The sequence below is a fragment of the Varanus komodoensis genome, unplaced genomic scaffold, assembly GCF_004798865.1.
Source record: "Varanus komodoensis strain SLA01 unplaced genomic scaffold, ASM479886v1 scaffold21, whole genome shotgun sequence".
Classification (NCBI taxonomy): domain Eukaryota; kingdom Metazoa; phylum Chordata; class Lepidosauria; order Squamata; family Varanidae; genus Varanus; species Varanus komodoensis.
The window spans coordinates 7,055,266-7,080,212 of record NW_025335589.1 but is presented as its reverse complement, the minus strand read 5'-3'; the positions used below and the strand labels follow the sequence as shown (position 1 = coordinate 7,080,212).

Sequence of the window (24,947 nt, the reverse complement as noted above, 5' to 3'; positions counted from 1 at the left end):
TTGGTACTGAAAGAGCTTGTCCTGCATTCTGTTATTGCTAGCACAGGATTCCTCCCTCCTGACTATCCCCCTGTGTCTGTCCACAGCTCTGGTACCAGCTGTCCTCCTCCAACCAACTCCAGACAGCTAGGCCCCTTATGAGCTACAGTCAGCCTCCCAATCAGAGAGGGAATATGACCATTACAGTAACATGACATCATGAGACACTAGAAGCTTCCAGCTGACAAATACGCATATATACTGGCATGTACTGGCATGTAAGAGCCCCATGAAACTGAAAAAAGAGAAGCGAAAATTGGGGGTCGTTTTATATGCCTGTTGTGAGGTGTTATCTCACAGTTGTAAAAAGACCCACACTTAAGCCAGCAATAAAACTAAAGTCTTTTATTGCTACTTTTCTACAAGATTTACGATGCTACGGATAAGCTCTACTGTAATGACCTTTACAAGTTAGTTGCTACCTTCTTAATGACGTCCTTCAGGGAACCCACATGGGATTAGCTTTCTTTGTCCCACCTTTCCACCTGAGGTGGGACAAAGCTTCCTTTTGTTCCAATCAGCGTTCGTAAGGAACGTCTAAGAGTCACGCGAGACAAATCTACCCCGCCTCCTGCGTCTTCTGTGTCTTGTTCAGGAGACTCAGCCTCAGGAGGAAGGGAGGCATCCTGCCCATGCTCTTCAGGGGCAGAACTTGTAGTGTCTTTTCTCTCGGGGCCCTCGTGGTCGGACAGAGGCTTGGCTGTTTGCCCAAGGGGTAAAGGGTCAGGATGAGGAATGGCTATCTGTTCAGCTACTCCCAAGCCAGGTTGTGGAAGGGTCACTTGGCCACAGGGCGTCAAGTATAAATCCTCCTGTTCTGATGTCCGATTATCTCTTTGGGCGTTTGACTCTTCCTCGTGAGGCGCTGCCTCTGTTGAGGCGTCAGGCACGACAATGCCCAACCTATGACAAACACCAGAAAAAAACCAAAATACTGACATCATCTTATATGTGAGTCACCTTGTACTCCAACGTGTACTGCACTTAGAAAAGTGTTAGACAAGCAGAGAACCCTGGTCTCCTACAGTGTATCACAGAAGTGAGTACACCCCTCACATTTTGTAAATATTTTATTATATCTTTTCATGTGACAACCCTGAAGAAATGACACTTTGCTACAATGTAAAGTAGTGAGTATACAGCTTGTATCACAGTGCAAATTTGCTGTCCCCTCAAAATAACTCAACACACAGCCATTAATGTCTAAACCGCTGTGTATTAGATTTTTCTTTTTGGCCACTAAATTTTCATGCAAGGCAACATTTGACAGCATGAATACACAATCTTACATTGGTTTTCTATTAGCCTTTCAATCGTTCCCTATTCCTTTAAAAACTCTTCAATTTTCCAGTAATTATACTAGGCCGGTCTCCCTCATATGTATACATGTAAATTTGAGTAAATTTACACATTTATTCTTAATCTTTGCTCAAGAAAATAAAAGCTACAAATCTCAGCACTTACACTCACCTTCACATGTGGATCATATGTGAATGTCCCCCTTGTGGACATCCATAAGGGAAAACCTACACAAATAGTTATTGTGTGGATGTTGGGGGCATGACAAGTTGTGTGTTCATGGTCTCATGAATGGAGCTAGAGGTTTAGCCCCCACTCCATATGAGATTATCCTTTATGTGATGCATGCATGAAGGGTCCTAGAATCCTAATCTGAAGAACAGTCTAGAGCAGAGGTCCTCAAACTTTTCCCCCCAAGCTCTCATAATCAAGAGATGGACTGGATAAATGGGCATGGCAGGTGAGATGAGGCCTGCAGGCCGTAGTTTGACGACCCATGGTCTAGGGCAGTTGTGGCGAACCTATGGCATGCGTGCCAGAGCAGGCACACAGAGTCCTCTCTGTCAGCATGCGAGCCAAGTCACCCCGGCATCGCCCCAGCAGCCAAGCATCAGATAACAGCACATATAGGGGCCATGCAGATGCTCGGAAAGGAGTAGCGGCCCCAGGCAATGAAGTCACAAGCCACGACTCATTAGCTGCGACTCGTCCGAGCTTTCACATGGCCGGTCAGTGCGCTGCCAAGGAGATACGCTTTGACTGGCTGTGAGTTTTTTTTTTTCCTAAACTAAAATCTCAGTTTTCAGGTTTTATTGTAGTGTTGGCACTTTGCGATAAAAAAGTGGGTTTTGGGTTGCAGTTTGAACACTCGGTCCCTAAAAGCTTCGCCATCACTGGTCTAGAGATTGCAAAAAGACAGTGCAATTTACAATCCCATGTACAGTATACCCCCATGAAGTCGTGGTTCAGCGTTCACGGCTTCAGTCTTTCATGGCATTTTTCTCCGTGCAAGTCCAAGCCAATCTCCTTGCAAATAAGCCAGTGCCTCACCATGTGGCAGCTTACTCGCAAGGGGATCGTTTCCTCCAAGTTTGGACTCACTCGAAGAAAACGATCTCTGCATGCCCCTGCCTCACCACGCACACACACCCCCGCCCCCCCCAACCCGTGCCTTCCACCCACACCACTTTGGCAGCCGGCGCTCAACGCCAGCACCAAATTTGCGGTTTTTCACAATTTAAGGGAGCCTTAGGAATGTAACCCCCATGAATTTCAGGGAACATGCATAAAAGGCACTGTGCCTGCATGAGATTTTTCCTCTCACTGAAAAACAGCTTTTTGCACCACAAGCTGAATTTTGGAACATTTTTCCTGGTATTCAAATAGGCAGGGGAGGGAAAGCTCTGCTCCAAGCATTGATCTGCTCCCACATTTCTTTATAGCATAGACAAAGATAGCACTCATGAATCCTTCAATCCTCACTCATCTAAAATGATAAAGTGGGGACATGTTGTTTCTCTTTAGATTGGTAACATCTGCAAGTCTTGGTTGTAAATGAGGAACTGATCAAGCAAGCAATTGAACTGGTATGCACATATGCAATTAAGAAGGGATATGGGTAAGCTGGAGCAAACAATCTAATAAAAACTTGGCATTTATTCAAGCACCATAGGCTAAAAGAACGGGGGGGGGGGGTGAAGTTTACAGGAACACATGGAAGCCTACTAACGCCTTGAATCACTTGATCTTTTTCTGCATTACCATTTTTTAAGCATTCACAATGGTGGTGACAAAAAGCAGAATGAAAGTCTTCAATTCTCTCTGCTGGAATGTCATTGTGGTAGCACAAAGTGTAACAATGACACGAATGCACAACTCCACTGTCAGAGCCTTGCCCATCTTACAATGCCTACACAGTTTCCCATTGGATTTCAAACAAACATAATAAATAGTACAGTTGCCTCAATGTGGTACTAACCTGTGTTAAACTGATTCAGACATACAGCAGCCTACAATCTGGCAGCACTACTCAACAAATAGAAAAGGCACAACCAAGGAATCCAACGATGGTATGTCAACAAATGAGAACCCCAAACAAGTTCTGTGATTCTGCCTGCAAGTTACAGCTGTGAGAATTAATGTTTGCATTTTGTTTATTATTATATCAGTTTAAAAGCTTCCAGCACAGCTATGAAGATTCCCCTGCAAGGTAAGTCAGAACTGCTTCGATAGAAATCTTTATCACAATTATATTTCCTGTTCTACACGTAGACAGATCTAGCCATATCCTCTCAGCAAAATATGAATAACTTTTGCAAGTGTTTTGCCAGAACAAACAAGCCCAACCCCATGCAATGAGTCAGACATAAGTAATAAACCTTTTAACAATTGCAAGATTATAATGCTGCTTTACTGCTTCCAATGCTCTACATGCACCTCTTATAATTATATTCTGAAGCAATTTATCATGCACTACCAACCCTCAAACATTCAGGAAAGAGAGAGAGAATGCAAATATACGGGCTGTAGAAGTAGGCTATAACTATGAAGCAGTCATCCAACTGAAATTCTTACCAGCCTCCAAACTCAGATGCAGACAATCACCCAATGCAGAATGTAAGGACTGGTAGAGGCTATTTTGATTTCCTCATCCTCCCAACCCTGCATATTTATGGATGGCTGTTTTTGGCCATCTAGTTGGAGCAACCTGGAAGGAGCAAAGGAGGGTGCAAGAGACAACGAAAAGGATTGCTCCTTCTAACTACAAAGGTACCATCCACCTAAAGGTTGGGTATAAAAGCACCACAAATTACTGCCACAGTGCCTTTATTTTGAAATAAAGTTTAAACTACATTAATGTGCTTACACAAGCATAAAGAAAGCAATAATTCTTATTTTTATTCCATATTCCATATATATTCAGCACTCTGTCAGTATTTGTTGAAATAGAAGTGAATTCCAAAACAAAACATCTTGAATTGATTGTTATGGCAAGGTCTTTAATCACTTCTTTTAAAAGGAAACTCAGTTTGAGTCCCAACACAGATGAACCCAGGGAGAACCACTGAGAAACAAAAGGATGGTATTGATATGTTTGGAAAAATTCAATGTTTGTAGAAGTGCAAAATCTTTAGTAAATAAACCCTGAAGGAACAGATAAGGAATACAGTCCAAATGAAGACACTGTCTGCTGTCTATTAAATACAAAATGAAAAATCAGTTGGAGTGGGGGGACTAGAATATCCTAGAACACTGAACAGGAGCAGTCAGCACTTCAGCATTTTGTTAATGGTCACAATGGTGTCTTCTGAAATCATAGAAGTCTACAGTATTTCTTTCTTATGTATCAATAATTATTCAATACTGAAAACATGACGAACACTGCAATCCCAGCCACCTGTACTATCTAGCTACCATGGTATTTATTTGAGCTTGGGATTGCAAGCTCTCTCTAGTTTCCATTATGTTAAATAGTGAAGACACCTACCAAATGGAAGTGATCAGAAGATGAAAATGTCATAAGACACTGTCAACTAGAAATGCTCAGCAGCAATCATGAGAATTTTCCTATAAAACAGGGGAGCTCATATTTGGCAACCTGTTCTATAATTTTACCTCCAGTGTACAAAGCCTATCATAGGAAAGTAACTTCAGCTGGCCGCAACATGGCTGATGTAACAAAAATGTGGCTTATTTTTATTTTGCAATTCATTTTTGTTAGAAGTCCATTTTTACAGAAGTTTTAAACTAATATGCAGTAGCTTTAGCCACTGTCTATGGCTATGACTAAATATTCAATTTTAGGCTGATTTAGTATTATGGCTATATATTCTTTCTTATTGTGTTTTTAATATTATGGTTGCAACAACACATCTGCCATTATGGTCAATAAACTCTACACAGAACATTCCAGGATGTGTTCATATGTGCTTGATAAAGTGATGCAAATCGTATCACTATGCTTAAAAAAAACTTTTACTTTGCAAAAGTACAATTCACAAAGCAATACTAGACCCAAATTTAACCCTTCAGGTTGATATTAAAGGAGAAATTAAGTCTAAGGGAAATGTTAAGCCTTCATTTCTATTCATTCTCTGAGTAGTGTGAGCATACATGCACAAACTGCATATATGCTCACACTACTGTTATTTTGGAATTTCTAGTTTTATTTCTCATTGAAGACTTTAACTTCTTCCACTGCAATTTCCATGCTCATATTATATCGTGGGCTTATGAATTTTATGTTGCATTTATTGCCTCTCAAAAGATGATCTCTAGATACCTACTGTGAGCAGTTTTGCATATAGCTTTCACTTAGTGCAAAGGGTTACAAAAGCAGTAAATTCTGTGCTCAGTATCATCTGATTATCAAAAAAGTCTTCTTATACTGCTGGTTATAAAAGCCTCCCGTTCATAATTACTGTACCATCTTTGAAAAGCAAGCTGTCAATAAGTTACAGCCTTAATTATCAAACTTGCCTGACTCATTTCACCTTTGGCATAAAGTACAATCTCTAAGCTGCATTTATCAGCATAAACAGGACCTACTAGGCAGCAACCATCAGACTGCTGCTTCAGAGCTGGTTCTGACTCTAAGGGGATTACATTCTGGAAAACTAGGATTGAACTAAGCTAATCTCTATACCTGCTGATGCAGCAAGGCATTGCCTAGATGTGCTACAAAAGGCTCTGCACCAGTGCAATGCCCCCAACCATGTTATCACCATAACACTGAGAAAAGTTATCTTGGCACAAAAGGATCATACTATATAGGAGTTTGGGATGAACTAATCAGCAATTCACATACTGAAAAATCAAAATATAAGTTACTTTGTACACCTACCTCCCACTTGGTAGAATATAGCAACCAATACGATAAACTATAAAAAGTATAGGTATGGATATTTACATATGTGAGCCACTGAGAGGGGCCTTGGGCTATGGGGCAGCATACAAATGCGATCAATCAAAGATCAGCAAAACAGTAAAAAGTTTTCGTTTGGACATAATCCTCTTTTTTCTACCTTCTCTTTCACTCCATACACACACAGAAGAACTTCACAGTAGGATATATGAAAACCAATGTAAAAACATATGTTTAATATTAAATCTTGCTTAAGCTTGCAGAAGATTTGCTTTATTTCATACAACTACTTTCTAAAGATGGATTTAACTGAATTGTGACTGGTGATAAATAGACTTAAGTAAATCAGCAAGAAAAACAGGTCTAGCTCAGCAAAACTAAGCAATAATTTCATTGTCTGTTTAGTTCCTACATATCCTTTTGCTTATTTGAAATTATGAACAATGTATCTGTGCATCAAATATTCTCCACTTCAAACCAGCTGCTAGTAACAATTCCTGCCTGCACACATTCACATGCATACTGACAGTATATTGTTTTATTTCTGGCTGTGCTCTACTTCTGAATTCAGAGCACACCTAATTATCACAAAGTAAATGTGGTATACCGTGTTATTAAACGTATTAATGCAAAATACATGCAGGGTAGCGGACTAAATGTAACTTCCTTGAAAGTAAAGCAAAATGCTCTTCAGAGTAGAATAGTAGACTTACTGCTACTAATTTATGTCATGGACACATGATTCCTACATCTGATTTTCAGGATTTATCTACATCAGAACCAATTAACAAATCTAGCCTGATGCGCAGTCCTGTGTATGCTGGATTTACTGATACTTCAGAACTACCCTCAGCAACCAACTCAAATTTATCATGCTTGTATTTCCTTAATCCTTTCCCATCAACAAATGTGCAAATAGTGTAATTTTCAGATATTGAAGAAGGCTGCTGTTGTAATAAAAATGAATCAACTAAAAAAGAAAGAAAGAAAGAAAGAAAGAAAGAAAGAAAGAAAGAAAGAAAGAAAACCTCTGTCCCTAAAATCATTGAAGTGGTACAAGCTTCATTTTACTATTTCAATTGAGCAAAAGAGAGCCAGTATGAAATAGTGGTTAAGAGTGCTGGTCTGGGAACCAGAGGGCCTCATTTCTAGTCCCCACTTAGTCATGAAGCTCACGGCATGACTTTGGACCAGTCCCAGAAACCCCAACCTACCGACGTCAGAGGATCATTATTGTAAGGATAAAACTGAGAGGAGGATACTTATATAAGCTGCCTTGAATTCCTTGAAAAGAGAAAAATTCAGGATATGCATATAATAAATTATAAAAAGGCATATTGAGTTATATTTCATTGTATATTTGCTTGGGAGTAAGCTCATTAAATCTGGTGAAAGACACATTTACACATCCACAGGACTGGCCTGCTGGACATATTTCCTCATTCTTTTAAAATATAAAAAGATTATATAGAATATTTTCTCATAGGGGATATGTTCCTTCTAACAAGAACTCACGCAGAATTCAAGAGAAATTATTTTGATACTTCAATGGCTCATTGTACACTACATACTCAACATTTGTACCTATAGAAATAAACTGGTTAGTAACTTATGAGCAAAAACTCCCAAAGCTTCCAATCTATATATATTTAATTGAACAGCACCGAATCTTGTATCTGTTGCCTATTAGCATCTGCACAACAGATATTAGAATTTCACTAAAACTAAGAAATTAATAAAAATAGCTAACAAAGGAAGTGACATGAATTCTCTTGGTATGCTCTCTGGAGATTGTGAGATTGCACAACTAGAATTGAATTTTTGATACCAAAGACATCATAACTTAAAGTTGCATTTGTCATCTGGCAATTCATCTGTCCTTTACTATTTCTCAAAGTTAACAGAGGGTGGTTCTGCCAGTTCCTTTATTACTATAGGATGGAGTTCACTGGGCCCTGGAAACCAAAACTCATTCCAAATATTGAGGTGTTCTTTAACCATTTGCCTGTCAATCTCAAGCTGAAATATTGCCCTTCCAGATTGTAGTTTACCTGAAAGCATCTTTTGGAAGAAAATTTAGCCAAATAGAAATTCAGCACTTTTGCCTTTTCTTTATCATCTGTTATCATGTTACCATGCTCACTGAAAAGCTGAACCATCATTTCTTTCCTTTTTTTTTTTTTTTTTACTATGCATTTATGTGTGTAGGTTTTTTGTTGCTTTTCACTTCCCTTGCTAACAGGTCATTCTCAGCTTTAGTCTTTCTGATACCTACCCTGCAAATCTGTGCTTCTTCCTTGTACTCTTCCTTTTTAACCTAGTCAATCTTCCACTTCCTATATGTTTCATTTTCAGGTTATCACTTAAGCATTGGACTTCTTCTGTTTTTGTTGGAACTGTTTGCACCTTTCGGATTCCCTTATTGCAAAATTCCCATCCACCTTGGAATCTTTTACTCACTAAGGTTCTTGCTATGAGACCTTATTTATCGGTGGTCTGGGTTTATTAAAATTAGCTTCTCTAAAATCTGGGTTATGTGCTTACATTCAGTTTTTGCTACTTCAGAATCAAGAACTCAAGCATGGCATGGTCACTTTCCCCCAGAGTTCCTTTAACTGCCACTTTGTCCACTAGGTCATCCTTGTTAGTTAGAATCAAATCAAGGATAGTCAATCCTCTAGTTTCTCCCTCCACTTTTTTGCAGAAGGAAGTTATCAACAAAACTCAGGAATTTCTTGGAGAGTCTGTATTTGACAAAATTTGTCTCCCAAAAGATACAGGGGAAATTGAAGCCCCCATAATCACTACATTATGCATCTTTGAAACATCAGGAATTTACTTTTCAAAAGTTCCATTCTCATTTCCTTTTTTGACTTGGTGGCCTGTAGTAGATTCTGACCACCATGCTCCTTCTATTCTTTGCTTCATTTATTTTAATCCAGATACTCTCAATAGAGCTACTAGGCTCATTTTCCTGCATTTCTGTCTTTGACATTTATTGTGATTCTACCTCCCTTTCTGTTCCTTCTGTTCTTCTTCAACAAGCTATATCCTTCAATTACTGAATTCCAGGCATATGAGTCATCCTGTCAAGTTTCAGTTAATCTTAACAAGTCCTATTTGCCCTCCTGTAGTAAGAGTTCAAGTCTGTCCTGTTTCTCATACTCCGGGCATTATTATAAAGGCACTGAGGACTATGTACTAGCTTTCCTCCTTTTTGGGATGAAAATTATTGGGCAATCTTGGGTAATACCTGAGTATTTTTCATTCCATTTCTATTCTTCCAAATGGTATCTGGGCTCCAAAATTCTTGAGTTTCTTTGCCAAAGTTTCAAAGTTTGTTGTGATTTCTTCAAAATTCTGGTTATATCATTTGCTCCCACATGGATGAGAAAACAGAGATATCTGTCAGTGGGCTTTATAAGCATTGGCAACCTCTCAGTAACATGTCTAATCCGTCCTCCAGGGAGACTGCATACCCAGTAAGTCCAAGGGTCTTTGCAACATATACGGGTTTCCATCCCACACAGCAGAAAGGTATTCCACAACTTCCATTTTTTTCTTCTTGTAGACCTTAGCTTCATTGCTTCTGCTTAACAGAACTTAACCTCTTGCTTGCTGTTGCAGTCCCCCCCCCCCCACAGCCTGCCTTTCAATCCCATCCTCAAGTGCCTGTAAGGAGCTCCTTGGTTCCACTGCTTCTACTGATGCAAGCCTTTGTCTAGTTCTTCTGCTCATACCTGTCACCCTTTTACAGAGAATTTCCTCTATTTTATTTTTCCTTACCTTAGAATTCTCTTCTTCTGCCTCAATCTTGCTGTTGCTCTTCCACCTCCTCCTATACTTCACTTTGCTGTCACATTTCTACTGTTCTAAGAATCTTTGTCTTCTCTTATCCCTTTGAGGGTAGACACACTGCTCCAGTGTTCTCACTTTTTTTTTCTTTTAACAGGGCAACCAGTTTGTAGCAATTGCACACGTACACCCTGTTGATCTCAGTCAAAAAACAAACATTGTGCAGACTTTAGAGCTTACCACCACTAGAGCCTTTTCTGTCCACAGTCCCTACTCCCTTTCTGATCCAACTTTACTGATTGTATTTGAATGGTCTGTGGTTTGTCATCAACCTCTTTCAGCACAAGTCTTTGACAAATTCCACTAAGTTTCCTGAGCTTTCTGGGGGAGTCATATGGCACAAAATGTAAAGTTTAGTTATTCTTGTATTTCAGAATTATTATTTTAAATTGTGGGGAAAATGTTAGGGTTTGAAAATATTAATAGACATTTTGATTAGCCCTCTGTTAACCAATGGGGCCAAATCCATCCTGACAGTGCTTTAAAAATTATTAAAACTAGTGTTAAATCTTCCGTATCTCCTTGTTCCAAGTATGACAAGATGTGCATGTGGTATTTCACAGTAGCCCTCCTTTATTTAGCAAAAATAAAATTGAAAATTCTAGCCCTATCTACCTGACTGGTGCAATTGAGAAACCATACACATATACCAGCTTTCAACAAACTGATGCTCTGCAAATATCTTTTCTACAACACCAATCAAAACCAGCCAGCATGGCCACTGCTGAAAACAAGAGAAAGAGTAGATGCCATTATTGTTCTACAATGTCCTGTCCTAATCACAAAGTTTTGAAATGTGATTGTGTAAAGGCTACTCACAGGTTTTTGCTATGGCTGCAAGGTCTGGAATATCTATCTTTATTTACGTATTTAATGTCTATAATACCCAATAGCCAAAGCTCGCTGGACAGTAAGCAATAGTAATGTATGCAAGAAACAATCTAACAAATATTGTATATTTGTACTAAAACAATAAAGGATCAGAAACTCACATAAAGATTAAAACCACATTTTTTTACAACTGAACAGCTAAACCCAGTATATTCTTCCAGTCCATTCTACTTCAGAAAAACAGTAGACAATACCCCTCCTTGGACATCCCCATGTTCTATTCCAAATTGATAGTAAATCATAATTTACTGTTTTATTTGTGCAATTTAATGTTATATGTACAGTATATTAAATGCACAGTCCTGAAAATTTAAAAGTGGTGGGGTCATGCATATCCTATTTTGTGGTTGACATTGTGGGGTGTTATTGATCCTGATCACACATGGACAAGTTTTTTTTTTAAACTGGAAAAGGAAACATCCCAATGGAGACATGATTCTTATTACTTGCAAAATGGTACTATGCTTATTAATTTCCACAAGGTATTCTATATGTATGGTTTCCTTGGCTACATCTGACCCCTATTCTGGATTGGTACAGACAATTTTCTGTGAGCACAGGATTACACATACTTATCAAATGATGTGAAATTTCTTTACACTACCACATTTTGAACTACATATGACAACTGTAATGTTGCAGGCAGCCTTTTTTGATTCAGTTGCCTTTTGAAGGTGACAACACTGGGACATACATCCTTGTTAGTAACCACACCACAACATTAGTTTCAAAGAAAAAGCAGCACCCCAAAACCCAAACTGGTCTCACCCCAGCCAATTCCACATCACATACTCAGGCTGAAAAAATCCATTTCACAACATTCATTTCCAACCTACAGGCAGATGTGAAATTACCACCAGTATGGCCAATAAAACCTGCTGCGCCGAACAGAAAGGAAGTTCTATAACCTAGTGTCAGTTAAATTATACATTGTCACATTAATGGCATGTTGAGTAAAAATATGTTGAGAATTAATCAAGAAGTAAATTTTATCCAACATATTCAGGCAGCCTGAGGACATAGGAAATAATGGCAATGCCTTACACCAAATCACTCCTTAAGTTCACATCATGCTGTACTGTTGACTCCAACTGGCAACAACTCTCCAAGAATTTGGACAGAAGTCTTTCTCACCTTTGCAAACTAAGATTATCACCTTTGCTGACTAGAAATGCTTAGGAAAACTTTTTCTTGCAGAGCATATGCTCTATCACTGAGCTATGGTTCCTCCCAGTGCAGCTAAAAGCAATATGCCTTTGCAAAACCTGCCTCACTTCCTGCCATTTGCCTACTTGTACCAGTGTAAATGCACAATATTAAGATGAACAACTAAACCATAAAATATTTTAATGACAAGAATTAATTTTTGATGCAGATTAGTATGTTCAAATTAAGATTTAATCACTGAAGCAGCAGACATTGAAATAAAACTGCATTCTGTATTTCCTCTTAATTTCTGAACTCTGATTATAGCTTCAACATGGAAATACTACAGAAATAATGACATGTGACATAAATATAAAGCTTTTGGAGATATAGTTTGATTGCTACTCTTATATTTGATGTTGTAAGAAAAAGATTATCTGCCAGTTCATAGCAGTCATTAGAAAGAAATGCTGTATAAGTCTTTGAGGAAACATAAACTCTCTGCCAGTAATACACACTAGTAGCACATAAACCCAATGCCCATTTTGTTTCAGCAACACCTAATAACTAAGTATATGGAGGGAAACTATACATTTTAAGATAACAAAGTCTTGTAGCACCAGCAACATAACACAGCATAACCTTTTTTGAACCAGAACCTACTTCATGAGACACAAGTATAAATATAAAAAGTAAGAACAGGATTTTGACATCTATAAGTATATACGTGTTATCAGGGTCCTAAAGTATTAGTACTATTTCAAAATGCTAACAGACTGAAGCACATTTGATTTATTTGACCTAAAGTAACTCTACTGTAACCTGTACTTAGATGAATAAGTCACTCTGAAGTCAGTAGGGATGGAGGTTCACATGACCATATGCCAAAACACAAACATACAGCAAAGCAGGGCCTTGGAGGAACTACAAGAGAAAAAAAAGAAACCAGACATACACCTCACTTCTTGCCTTCAAGCCACAATCCTGCCTATGCAAATTCAAATCATCTTCCCTTTTCCAGAACATGCATGAAAACAGAAGTACAGCTTGAGAACAGGAGGCTGTGTATCTCCCTCCTCAGTCTACCCTGTTTGAAGCTGTGGCTCTCACTGTCAATATCAAAGTCTCTTCTATCATAATTGCAGCAGCAGTCTTTCTTATGCACATATATTAATCCCATAACTAGTCCTCAAAAGGTAGCACACTATTTCAAGTACCAAAAGGGCATATACATTGATATGTTGATACTGGGTCAGGCTCACATGACATGACAAGCCACTGTAAATAAGCTACAATTTGTAGGCTTTTCACAGAGCAACTTGTGGTACACTCAACAGATCAGGTTCATTATGGTTTGTTTTCTCCTTCCTTCCCCTTGGTCCTCTAGCTGATACCAAGTGTTTCTCGCAATAAAACAGATCTTGTCTCTTCTGTCTCTGCTCTGATTGTAACCCTCTTTCATTTGCTTTTTAATAGCACTTGTGGGCCAATGTCATTGCTTCCTTTTTCTTCTTCTTTTATATCTGTCACTATTTTATAGTTATGCAAGTACATTCATATGGCTGTCAGAAATCTATATAGTCTTGCCTAATCAATGCTTGGTCAGTTTCAGCTGTCAAACAAATTGGAGAATTTAGCATTATATGCTAAACTATAGATGGTCCACAGCAGTTTGTTGCCTAGATGTCAAGTTAAAAGCAGGGGGAAAGGGAAAAAAGCCACAGAGTGGGGGTAGCAAAAGAGGGAATATTCAAGATCCTTTCCTTAGTAAAGTAACCTGCTCACTTTCTGACTCTACTCAGGTACTTGCAACCTTTTCCACGCTTCCCCAGAGGTTGTACACCTATTCCCAAAAAGGGGGAATCCTAAGGTCAAGCCCACTGCATACATTTCTGAGGGTGATTTTTTAAAGTAAAAAAATCGTGTAAACTCCAAAGTAGACTTCAGTGGAGAGACTGTAGCTGGGGGCAGAAAAGATAGTATCATGAAAAGTGGCAAGGCAATTTCTGTCATGCTGGGATTTATTAAATAAGGAAATGAAAATAAAACTGCAAGTACCTTACTTTATCTTTAAAGATTAAATATATGATACAATTACATTCATAATATTGTGTCCAATTCTGGTTGCCCCATCCAGCAAGGACAGTGAATTATATGACCTCACTGATCTGCAGATCTGCAGATAAATAATTCACATCAGCAGAAACAAAGGCAGCTGTGTGGATTATTAGAAAAATTCCAAAATCCATGCAGCATAATACCCTTATTAAGCTAACTCAAATATCACAAGAGTAAAAGCCTGGTAAAAGCATTACACTACATGCATACTGAACTGAGCAACAGTTCCAGAAGTTGAACTGGGAGAAAGGGAAAGAGAATAGAGGGGGTAAAAGTTGAAGAAGAGCAAGAAAAAGTAAAGCACAAAAGTGATTCCATTTAGCCAGTCAGGGTGAAAAATGAGCATAGCCTGAAAAATGCGAGAACTTCTCTAGAGCAGCTGGAAAATTCCTATCCGTAGCTGCATTTATTATCTGCTTTGTTACAATAAAAGAGAATAGTGAAAGAGAAAGATGCTTTCCCTAGATATAGCTCTCTATGTCTGTTAACGTTTGAAATGATGTTCAATACTGTCAGATCATCCACTTTTTATGAACCAGTTTCCTTCACCCACTGTCTTGACTAAACAGTAGCAACACCTATTGAACATATAGATGCTTTATAAGATTTTTTAAAACTTGAAATTCTTAACTAGTACTCCTAAAAATGGTGATTAATAAAATGGCAATGTCCTCAAAACATCTGGTGTGCATGAAGTAGACTAGAAAGAGTCTGCAAATAGAAAGGGGAAGCTTTTATGGACAGTGAAGGTGATCATTCTATACAGGAAGATGTAGAACTCTATCAGATATCGCCAACTATTGTCAGAGTAAATTTCAGAATGGTTCCACCTAAGGACCTATATTAACCACTTCTGAGATTCCAAACAGACCCACCCATCTCATGAGTCAATCTCCAAGCAGCTGTTCACATCTCTCTTAATCACAACACTAATAATAGTTTTCAGGAAGCAACATTCCAATGAGAACAATGATTAATAACCCCATGACATGGAGGTCAATAATTAGGAAGATCAAATGAGTAACAGAGCACACTGTGTATGGAGGGAGAAGTGCCATATGAAAAGAAATCAAAACTAGTATTTCTAAAGAAATGTGGCACTGTGCCTAATTTAAAATTATGCTTAAAGAGCTGAAAGGGTGACAAATTCTTTTCCCTTTAGAGAGCAAACAGTTTAGGGGTGTACACGTGTGTGCATAAGGAGCAATTGGTACGGGATAAGAACTTGCCTTGCTCAGCAGTAAAATATTCAATACACTTAGATCATGAGAGAAAGCATAAAAGAGAAAGTTCATCCAAGGAATTTTATTTACAAAATAAGAAGGACAATGCCAACAAGTCTAAAGAGAGCTGGCTTTGTTCCTTTTTCTTTTAAAACATTTTCCCTTCCCCATTTTCTTATGAGGGAAATATTCCCAAAACTAACTGAAGAATTTTTCACTCCTACTACAAAAAGGGGTGATGCTTAGAAAAAACAATCTTGTTCGCTTTCTACTTACAGGCTACTGTGCTTGCACATATATACAGGCACTTCTCTGTCCCCTCCAGTTTTCTCTGGAGATTCAAGGGCATGCTAATTACTTTAAGAATCAGTAATCAGGCTTCAAATATATGGAGATATAGGGGAAATCAAGTGACCCATGCTTACTCTTCTCTATACTGATTCTAGGTCTGTGAAACACGAAGACTCTGCAGGTAATTAGATGATTATTTGTAAAGATGGGCACCTTTGCCATCAGCTGATCCCCTACAGCTCCTTCTACCTTATCCTCTAGAACAAAGTACCTGGAGTAGGTCATCAACTGCTGTGAATTTTTTAAAAATGTACTTTTTAAAAAACCAGCAAGAAGCAACAGCTACCATACCAAAATAGATTGCAATTGCTTTGTCGTTTTTAGAAAATCAAATTGGGTTTTTAAAATTCGTAACAGTTTTTATTTGAAACAAATAGTACAACAAAAGCGTGTAAATATATTCCAAAATATTTAGTCTGTAATAACTTCCCTTCTGCAACTCATCTAACCTTTTCTAATACACCTATGTGTTCAGTCCAGCTATCATGCTAATCCATGTTCAGCATGATAGGAATGAGCCTAGCCACTCCCCTGTGAGATTGTATTGTCTCTTCACCGACTATGACAGGGCCTTAAGGAGACTGAAACCTTTTACTTTTGACTAAAACACAGCTTGTGTCACCTAAACCAATAAACTGTAATTAATGTTAATGCATGCTTTGAAGCTGGTTTCTTTAAACAAGCCATAGTTAACTCTAACCACTGTTTTATTATTTAGATGGCACAGTATATATGGTTCATTGAAAGCAGAAGTTCTGATCTCCTTGTGGCCACACCGATGGAGGACTTTGTCTGCACAAAGTGAAGATTTGCCTCTGCTTATTCTCCAAAATGACCACTGAGTTAAAATAAGATTTTCTAAGTGGAAAATCAGTTTGCTCATTTCAAACATGAGCATAACACTACCTATAAAACACAGGTCTTTCACTGTCACCTAATCAAAATAATCTGCCATAGTCTGTCCAATAATTATTAATAATTAATAACACCTCTCTGAGGGACGGCCAGGTGCCCGCTCCTTTAAAGGAGGCGGGAATCAGGCCTGTCCTAAAGAAGGCGTCTCTGGATCCAGATATGGCCACCAATTATAGACCGGTGGCCAACATCCCATTTTTGGGCAAGGTGTTGGAACAGGTGTTGGCGGGACAACTACACATACTCTTGGATGAAACTGATTATCTGGACCCATTTCAGTCTGGCTTCAGACCCAGGTATGGTACTGAATCTGCCTTCGTTGCCCTTTATGCTGACCTGTGCATGAAGAGACAGGGGGAGTCCATCCCTGTTGGTTCTCCTGGACCTCTCAGCGGCTTTCAATACCAGCGACCATGGTATCCTCCTGGATAGGCTGGCAGGATTGGGAGTAGGAGGCACTGCTTGGCAGTGGTTCCGCTCCTACCTTGCCAGCCGATTCCAGAAGGTGGTGCTGGGGGACTTTGGCTCTGCACCATGACAACTTTGCCATGGAGTACGGCAGGGTTCCATTCTGTCCCCCTTGCTATTTAATATCTACATGAAACCGCTAGGAGAGGTCATCAGGAGGTTTGGGCTGCGGAGTCATCAGTATGCTAATGACACCCAGCTCTACCTCTCTTTTTCAACTAACCCAGGTGAGGCAGTGGCTGTGCTGAACCAGTGCCTGGCCGAGGTAATGGACTGGATGAGGGCCAATAAACTGAAACTCAATCAAGATAAGACGGAGGTGGACGATTCAAGCTGCTGGGTAGGTGACTTGGGCCTTACCCTGGATGGGGTTGCATTCCCTCTAAAGGACAGGGTCCACAGCTTGGGAGTGCTCCTTGACCTGGAGTTGTCCTTGGAAGTCCAAGTGAAAGCAGTGGCGAGGAGCACCTTCCTTCAGCTTTGGCTAATCCATCAGCTGCATCCCTACCTGGAGGAAGATTGCCTAGCAATAGTAACACACGCATTGGTTACTTCCCGGTTGGATTTCTGTAACGTGCTTTACGTAGGGCTGCCCTTGAAAACAGTCCGAATACTTCAGATGGTGCAAAATAGAGCTGCCAGGATGCTGATGGGGATGCCCAGGATGCCCAGTCCTCTATCAGCTCCATTGGCTTCCCATCGAAGTCCGGACTCAATTCAAGGTGCTGTTTATTACCTATAAAGCCCTCAACAGCTTGGGACCAGGATACCTAAAGGAATGCCTTTTTCCCTATTTGCCCTCCCACCCCGAGATCGGCAACAGAAGCCATCCTCCGGGAACACTCTGTGAAAGATGTTAGGAGACAGAGTACCCGGAGGAGGGCCTTCTCTGTGGTGGCGCCCCAACTATGGAATGCGCTCCCCAGAGAGGTCCGCCTAGCACCGTCATATGTTTTTCGGCACCAGGTTAAGACCTTTTTATTTAATCAACATTTTAATAAGTATTAATATCCAATTTTATTATTGTATTTTATTAACTGCAGCCAGAGTGGGTCGTCAATTTATTTATACTGTTAGCTGTCCAGAGACATTAGTAATTGGACGACATACAAATTTTATAAATAAATAAATAATCAGGCCTTACTTTAACCTATTAATTATAGGCATTTCATGTTTATTTGCTATATTGACCTGGTTTGCTATATTGGCATGATGAATTGCCACATATGCTGGGCACCATTTTAAGTAAGCAACCCCTCATGGGTTTATAGTGTGTCACCCAAAGCTGGCTATCAGGGGTTATGCAAGGGTTAACCAACCTTAGCATTACTTTGCTGTAGAATTATGCAAAGATTGTTTAACCCTTGCCAAAAAAAAAAAAAAAAGCTGATTTCAGATAATGTCCCACAATCCCTCTGGGAGTTACTCATTCAAAACAGTGCCTGGTATATGCCATGGTTCATATGGATTATAAAACTGATGGGTGAGCCTGGCATGTTCTACAAACTAGGTCACTGTTTCTATGAGGATGGGGCTGTACTGAATAAAACAGAATGGTGTAACTCTGGATAGCGGAAAACAAATTATCCAGTATGAAGTTTTCCTATAGTTCATAATTAATCTCCAGGATTGTCATGGCTGTCATAGGAGTAAGCCTATATTAGACTATTTTACAGGTTTATTCTTTATAGGTCAAAAAGGAAAGCATGCAAAATATATACACTGCAAAACTTGATACAAAGCTCTAAGGAAAAGTGTAACGTACTCTAGTTATACATTAATATGTTTAGTAGTCAAATATGCACCATTGTTTAGAAATTAAGGAAAAATAGAAACTTGACTTAAAACAATTATTTAAATCAGAGTTTTTTCTTGTTGATGTAAATCAGCCCACCCCACTCTCTTAGCAACACTTACAATTCACCAGCATATAGATGCAATTACAACATTTATATGGAATACATAACTGCTTGCCTCAATAATATTAATCAGATATTCTCTGATAATGACTGCAAAGGAAAGTGTAGTTGAGAATCTCTTGTTCTTAAAATAGTATTTGCCCCTTCCTTGAACTCAGAAACTCAATATACCACTGAAAATGTGAGAAGGAACACTGAAACACAGAAACTCAACTTTTATGAATGTAAACCCCTCCCCACTCTAAATCAATAGTACATATCCTATACATGTCTATTCCGAAACTCCACCGTATTCATTAGTGTTTATTTGCCAGAAAGTGGGTATGGGACTGTAGTCTTACAGTGTTTTGTGCTGAATTTCAACTTAAGACTGCCAAGATTTAGTATTTAAACAATTACAGGTTTAATACAATTACAGCTTTTTTAAAGACCAACGTAAAATATTAAAAGCTCATGCTATATTTTAGATGGTCAGATAACTAGGTTGGCATATTGTAAAGCATCAAAGAACTGAAGGAGACAATCCAGTTGTTCCTTTGGGTACAGCAATATGGGCAATCAACAAGACACGTGAAGAAGATAGTGAGAGAGGTTAAGTTAGGAATTTCATGGACAGGTGTGGGTTTTTGGAAGATACTGAATTTGAGAACTCTGATGCCTATTTTTTCAAGTACGTTTGTCATAACAGGTTTTCCTGTAGCCAAAGTGCACTTTCTGCAGTTTAAATACTATATTCAAACAAATTCAAAATGCTTTACTTGCATTACATTACTAATTTTATACAGCAATGCAATTTTGAAATGGATTTTTCTACACCTCAACACTGGCAGAAAATAAGGATACAGTAAGGGAATTGGATAATTTATCCTAGTAACCATGTTCTCATTAAGGCAGTTGGTAAGGAACCTGGGTAAGGCAGGGGTGAGAACCTGTTGCCCTCCAAATGTTCTTGGACTACAACTTTTATCTTCTCTAATCACTAGCTATACTGGCTGAGAGTGCTGAGGGAGTCCACAACATCTGGAGAGTCACTATGAAATGAACCTTTTAATCACAGTCTAGTAGTTCATTCTTCATTCCATTCCAACTTTAAGTATTTCGCCTATGTTTGCATATAGAGTATATATTCAGCAACAAGTTTTCAAATTATTCAGTAGCATTAAAGAATTACGGTGTGCTCTTGTAAATATACATTAGTAGCATCATCCATTAACAATTTCAATAATAAATGCAAAATATAATAAGCTTGTTTATCTTAGGTGTCTCCTTACAGTATGGTAGAGTCCAACATAAAATTCCAAAATAAATTTTAGTTGGTATACAAACACGAATCTGGAAATAACAAAATTATTAAAGATTTATCTCCACAAATATATAGATGCACAGTAAAACCACCGTTACCTCATTGCATACATTCTTCACATGCATTCTTTGGACTGCCAACCAGTTAAACTGCAGAATTCAAAAAAGATTTACAGTGCATTATCTCAAATCCACAATCACTTCCTGTTGTAGACAGATTATCTGTCACCAAGTACAAGATAGAGAAAGGAAAGCAGAGAGGGACATTAATGATACAATTTTATAGAAACAGAATTGTTTCTATAAAACCATAGAATTGTTTTTATAGAATAGAAAGAATTGTTTCTTTCTAAACCATCACCAGAAACTACTCCAGTTCTGCCTAGTTTGCTTCTGTCCAATTATTCTGCAGTCATGAAGCCAGAAGTTTACTTTTGCCAAAAATTATAATGAAGGTTGAAGTAGATGTCAGATATTAATCATACATGCTCTGGTACAAACACACAATCAAATTATGGATACTGTGCTTCATATTTTAAGCAACATTTTCTTCTCACTCAAATGGAGCAATAATCTTAATCTTATCGAATTTCAAAAATGATGCAGACCTGAACACAAATTCACCCAGGACATTAAACTTGCATAAAAATCCAGTGAAACTGCAATGGTGCCAAGTGTGTTATGTGCAAGGCCTCATATACCTCAGTTGTGGACAGAAACACTGTGTGGTGAAAGAGCAGAACAAGGGAGTGAAAACACTGTAGGACTCTGCTCATCAACAGCACCAAACAGTCAACCCCATTTCTTAAACTGCATCAATGCTGCAAGGAGGGAACTAACTAAAGACCATCTCAGAATACAGTAGTAAATACATTCAGAATATAAGTATTAATTCTGTTGCACGTCAAGAAACTCTGTGTGACAACTAGGAATAAAATGTCAAGAAGTTTAACTTGGCCTAAATTTTGGGACAGCCTTTTGTGGACACCCAATGGATCAGGATTTTAATATTCAGTATAACAGTAAATATTAATCTAAGCCAAAGTTTAAAAAGTTGTGCCTGTTTTAAAGAGTCATACATGTTGCTCAAAGCAAAGCATGAAGAGGCCATGTGCCCCTATTTTTAATTTGCTACTCAGTAAAAGTAGTTTTAGAGTAGAAATTGATATAATATTTTGATTTCAGACATCCTCCTGTACAACTATCAAGTCTTCTAAGGTACTTTCCCATAAACCAGAAACCTGAAACAAGATACAAATGTAATTCAGGACACTATAATGGCTATATTTTAAAAACAGAGATATATGCAACTCTCTCTTAAAGCAGAGAACCTGAAGCATAAACTGGAATAGTTAATAAACACATCACATTTTTATAGAAACCTTGTAATATTTACCTCACTGAGACCAGCATAGGGCAAGTCAACAATTTCCACCAACAGTCAGAAACAGGTATCATTGTGCTTGCATAATACAAGTCATATTTACAGTGACATAGATAAGAATCTGCCTCAGTATAACTGCTATTCAAGGTACACAAAATTTAAGTACACTAAAAATTACACAGCAAAAACATAGTATACAGGAGCAAGCAATTTCTGATCCTTCATGTTTTGATTTTAGCTTCCACCATCTTTCAAATTGGTTGTGGTGGCTACGACAGATGGGAATTGTAGTCCTTTAGCTGTTTCTTATTCCCAAGTACAATGCACATATGATTGTGGCCTTAGGCAACAAAGACCAGAATTTTTGCCTACCAATTTACTGCAGTTTAGAAAATTTGTTGAATTCTTCCATAACATGACTGAAGAATATCATTCTAGGATTCAGGCCATGTTAAAATATAAATTCTTTTATAGTGTTGTGCTCAATACAAACAAAATTCATAATAAAATAAATGTTGGAATTCCAGGACAAAGTTAAATTTTATGTGCACTTAACACTGTATTTAAACCAATGACAAACACAGACACCGATAAAAGAAGCCACAAACCCCATAATGATACTGCATTATTCATATGCAACCATCTCATAAATTTGGGTTACCCTATGCCTGAACTACAAGTACAAACTGTAGCTGTGGGAATTTTGGTTTCGTATGAAAATTTTGGAATTAGAAAATCAATGGCTGCACTTGAAGGCTAACTCATTTTTATGCAGAATTGCGGAGGCGGGATTATACTTTTAAGAAGATACCTTGAAATGTCATCGGCTATAAGACTTCCCAGTTGTAACTGATGTCACAAAAAAGATCGGTATGCAAAATCATGCTGCCAGCAAGACGTTATTCCTTTTTATGGGTATTCCTTTCAATGTTTATAAATCTTGTGTTCCATACTTAGCGTAGCAGAGCCAGGTTTTTTTTAATATATCACGTGATTAAATACCATGCATTCAGCAAGTTATGAAAACTTCTTAGGTCGTGGTGGTAGTGGAGAGAAGCTTGCTTTTTCATAATTAAAAGAGGACCTTTTATAGTTCTTAAGTTTTTAAAGAGGGTGTGTGTGAAACGGAGAGAGAGCTAGAATCTCAAGCATTAAAGTGTTCAGCCACCAAGGTAAAGAGATACACACCAATGAAGAGTAAGATGAGCACGTCTTTACAGCTCTTGCAAATGTTACTTTTCTCACTTTGTACCGCAGCCAAGAAACCCTACATGTTTGCGAGATATACTGCTATGAGGCCTTGTTTCTCCAAGAAAGCCGGTTCGGAGAAATAATCCGAGCAGCTGCTCATGCCTTGAGCGAAGGCAGCGCACTCAGACCTTGTAGGGGCAAGGAAAGACTCTCGAGGTATGTGTGTAAGTGGATTTTGCTGCAAGTCCGGTCGGCAGCGATCCGCCTTGGCCGAACAGTGCAAACCACAGCAACGCTCACCCCCTCCCCCTTTCATCCCCGCCTCCCCAACCTTCTGACTCACTCTTGGTGGCAGCGATGAGGTTCTTGCCATCCTTGAGTAGCTCCTTGATAAACTTGTTGGTTTTTTCCAGCTCTGCCTCGTGAGCTCTGACCCTTTCCCGGAACACGGGACTGTCGAGATAGCAATCGCTGAACTCCAAGGGCTGCAGTCCCATGGCTGATGAGCAGCAAGAAGGCGGTTATACCACACTCAAGACAATCCCGTCTTCGCTTCGCGTCCGCAGCAAGCCTGTCGTCTTGTCCTCCTCCTCCTCCTCCTCCTCCTCCTCCTCGTCCAGCCCAGCGCAGCTCCCCACAGCGCCTCACCAGGGCAAAGCAAGCGACAGAGCAGTACAGCACCTCCCAAACCCCAGCATGGGCTCTGGGTGTCCTCACCAGTTACAACCAACGTAATTACAGAAGAGAAAATGTGAGAGGGAAAAGAGCTCGTCTTTAAACAGCCCTTGGGGGCGCTCCGCTAAAGGTCAAGGCGCAGGGATATAAACGGCATTCCCAGTCAGAAAAACCGCTCACCGTACCACGACTGCGGCGGGGGAAAACGGCAGCGCGCGGCAGCATTTCAGCGCGCGCTGGAGAAGACGGCGGCTCCGCCCCGGCATCCTGAATCCTCCTCCCGCCCACAGCTGGTCTCCGCCTGCCTCTCCGCCAGAGGCGTCTTACCCAAGTCCAACCTTGTTGCTCGGCTCATGCGGGTCTCACGCTCTGCTCGGGGCGAGCGGGGCTTCCCTGCAGCTCCGACTAAGCAAACCGGGAAGACCTACTCAGGTCTGTTTAAATAATGCCTATGTTAGTTTGGGGGCATTTTTATCTCTCGCTTCCATAAAATGTTCCCAGACCAGCGTATAGCAATATAATCAATTTTAAAAATACTAAAATCAGGAAAATAAACAGCCATGGCTATCAGATGTTTCCAAACGTCCGTGAAAAGCAGTAACTGGCATCGATAACCCTGTTCATGCTGAGTTGGGAGTAAGTCCCCTTGAACTCAATGGGTCTGAGTAGACCTGCATAGGTAGGATCGCGGGGAAAGCACCATATTTAGTCATAAACCTGTACCTACTTTCCTCCGAGTATCCTTTTCAACTCAGTGGAGTTTCTTTATGACTAGAGATATCTGCCACAGCTATGTGTTTACAAGAGCTGAGCAGGCTGCTGAGGACAGGACGTTTTGGAGGGCATTCAATTCATAGGGTCGCCATTAATCGGAGGCGACGGCTCGCAACAGCAGAAGAGTACAGAACCGCAAGCTTAGCTTGCAGTCCTGTTGCACCTTTACCAGGAATTTATTCCAAGGTAAATCATTACTTCCGAAGGAAGGTGCATAGGACTGTACCATTTGCCGTTAATCTGAGTAAGAAGAGGATTCCTAAAGCTTGTTTAAAGGAGCCGAGCTTCGGACTTCAACAAAAGGCCATAGGCTGCAATTCTATGCCTACTTTCTGAGGTGTAACGCCCATTGACTGCAGATTGCGCTGTCAAAGACACAACATGTAGTGCGGCAAAGACCGTCATTGACTGAACAGTTGTTACACGGACAGCGGTAAAACCCAGGGAAGCCTAAGAGTGAGGAAGAAAAAGGCAAGGGCCGACTGCCGCTCGCCTCGCACCGCCCCTCGCTCCTCAGACGCTGCTGCTCCACC

The 24,947-nt window shown here is 39.5% G+C and overlaps 1 protein-coding gene across 3 annotated transcripts in view; it reads right to left on the bottom strand.

Annotated features, from left to right (window-relative positions):
* ARHGAP10 (Rho GTPase activating protein 10) overlaps positions 1-23,876 on the bottom strand; it is a 145,454-nt gene extending 121,578 nt beyond the window's left edge. The window contains exon 1 of one of the 3 annotated variants that reach the window (XM_044430789.1): positions 23,309-23,876. In XM_044430789.1, coding sequence (XP_044286724.1) covers positions 23,309-23,462 — 154 coding nt within the window. In that variant the 5' untranslated portion in view covers positions 23,463-23,876. The remainder of the gene's footprint in view (positions 1-23,308) is intronic. The other 2 variants (XM_044430790.1, XM_044430791.1) reach the window with 2 other exon arrangements.
* Between the last annotated feature and the right edge of the window lie 1,071 nt (positions 23,877-24,947).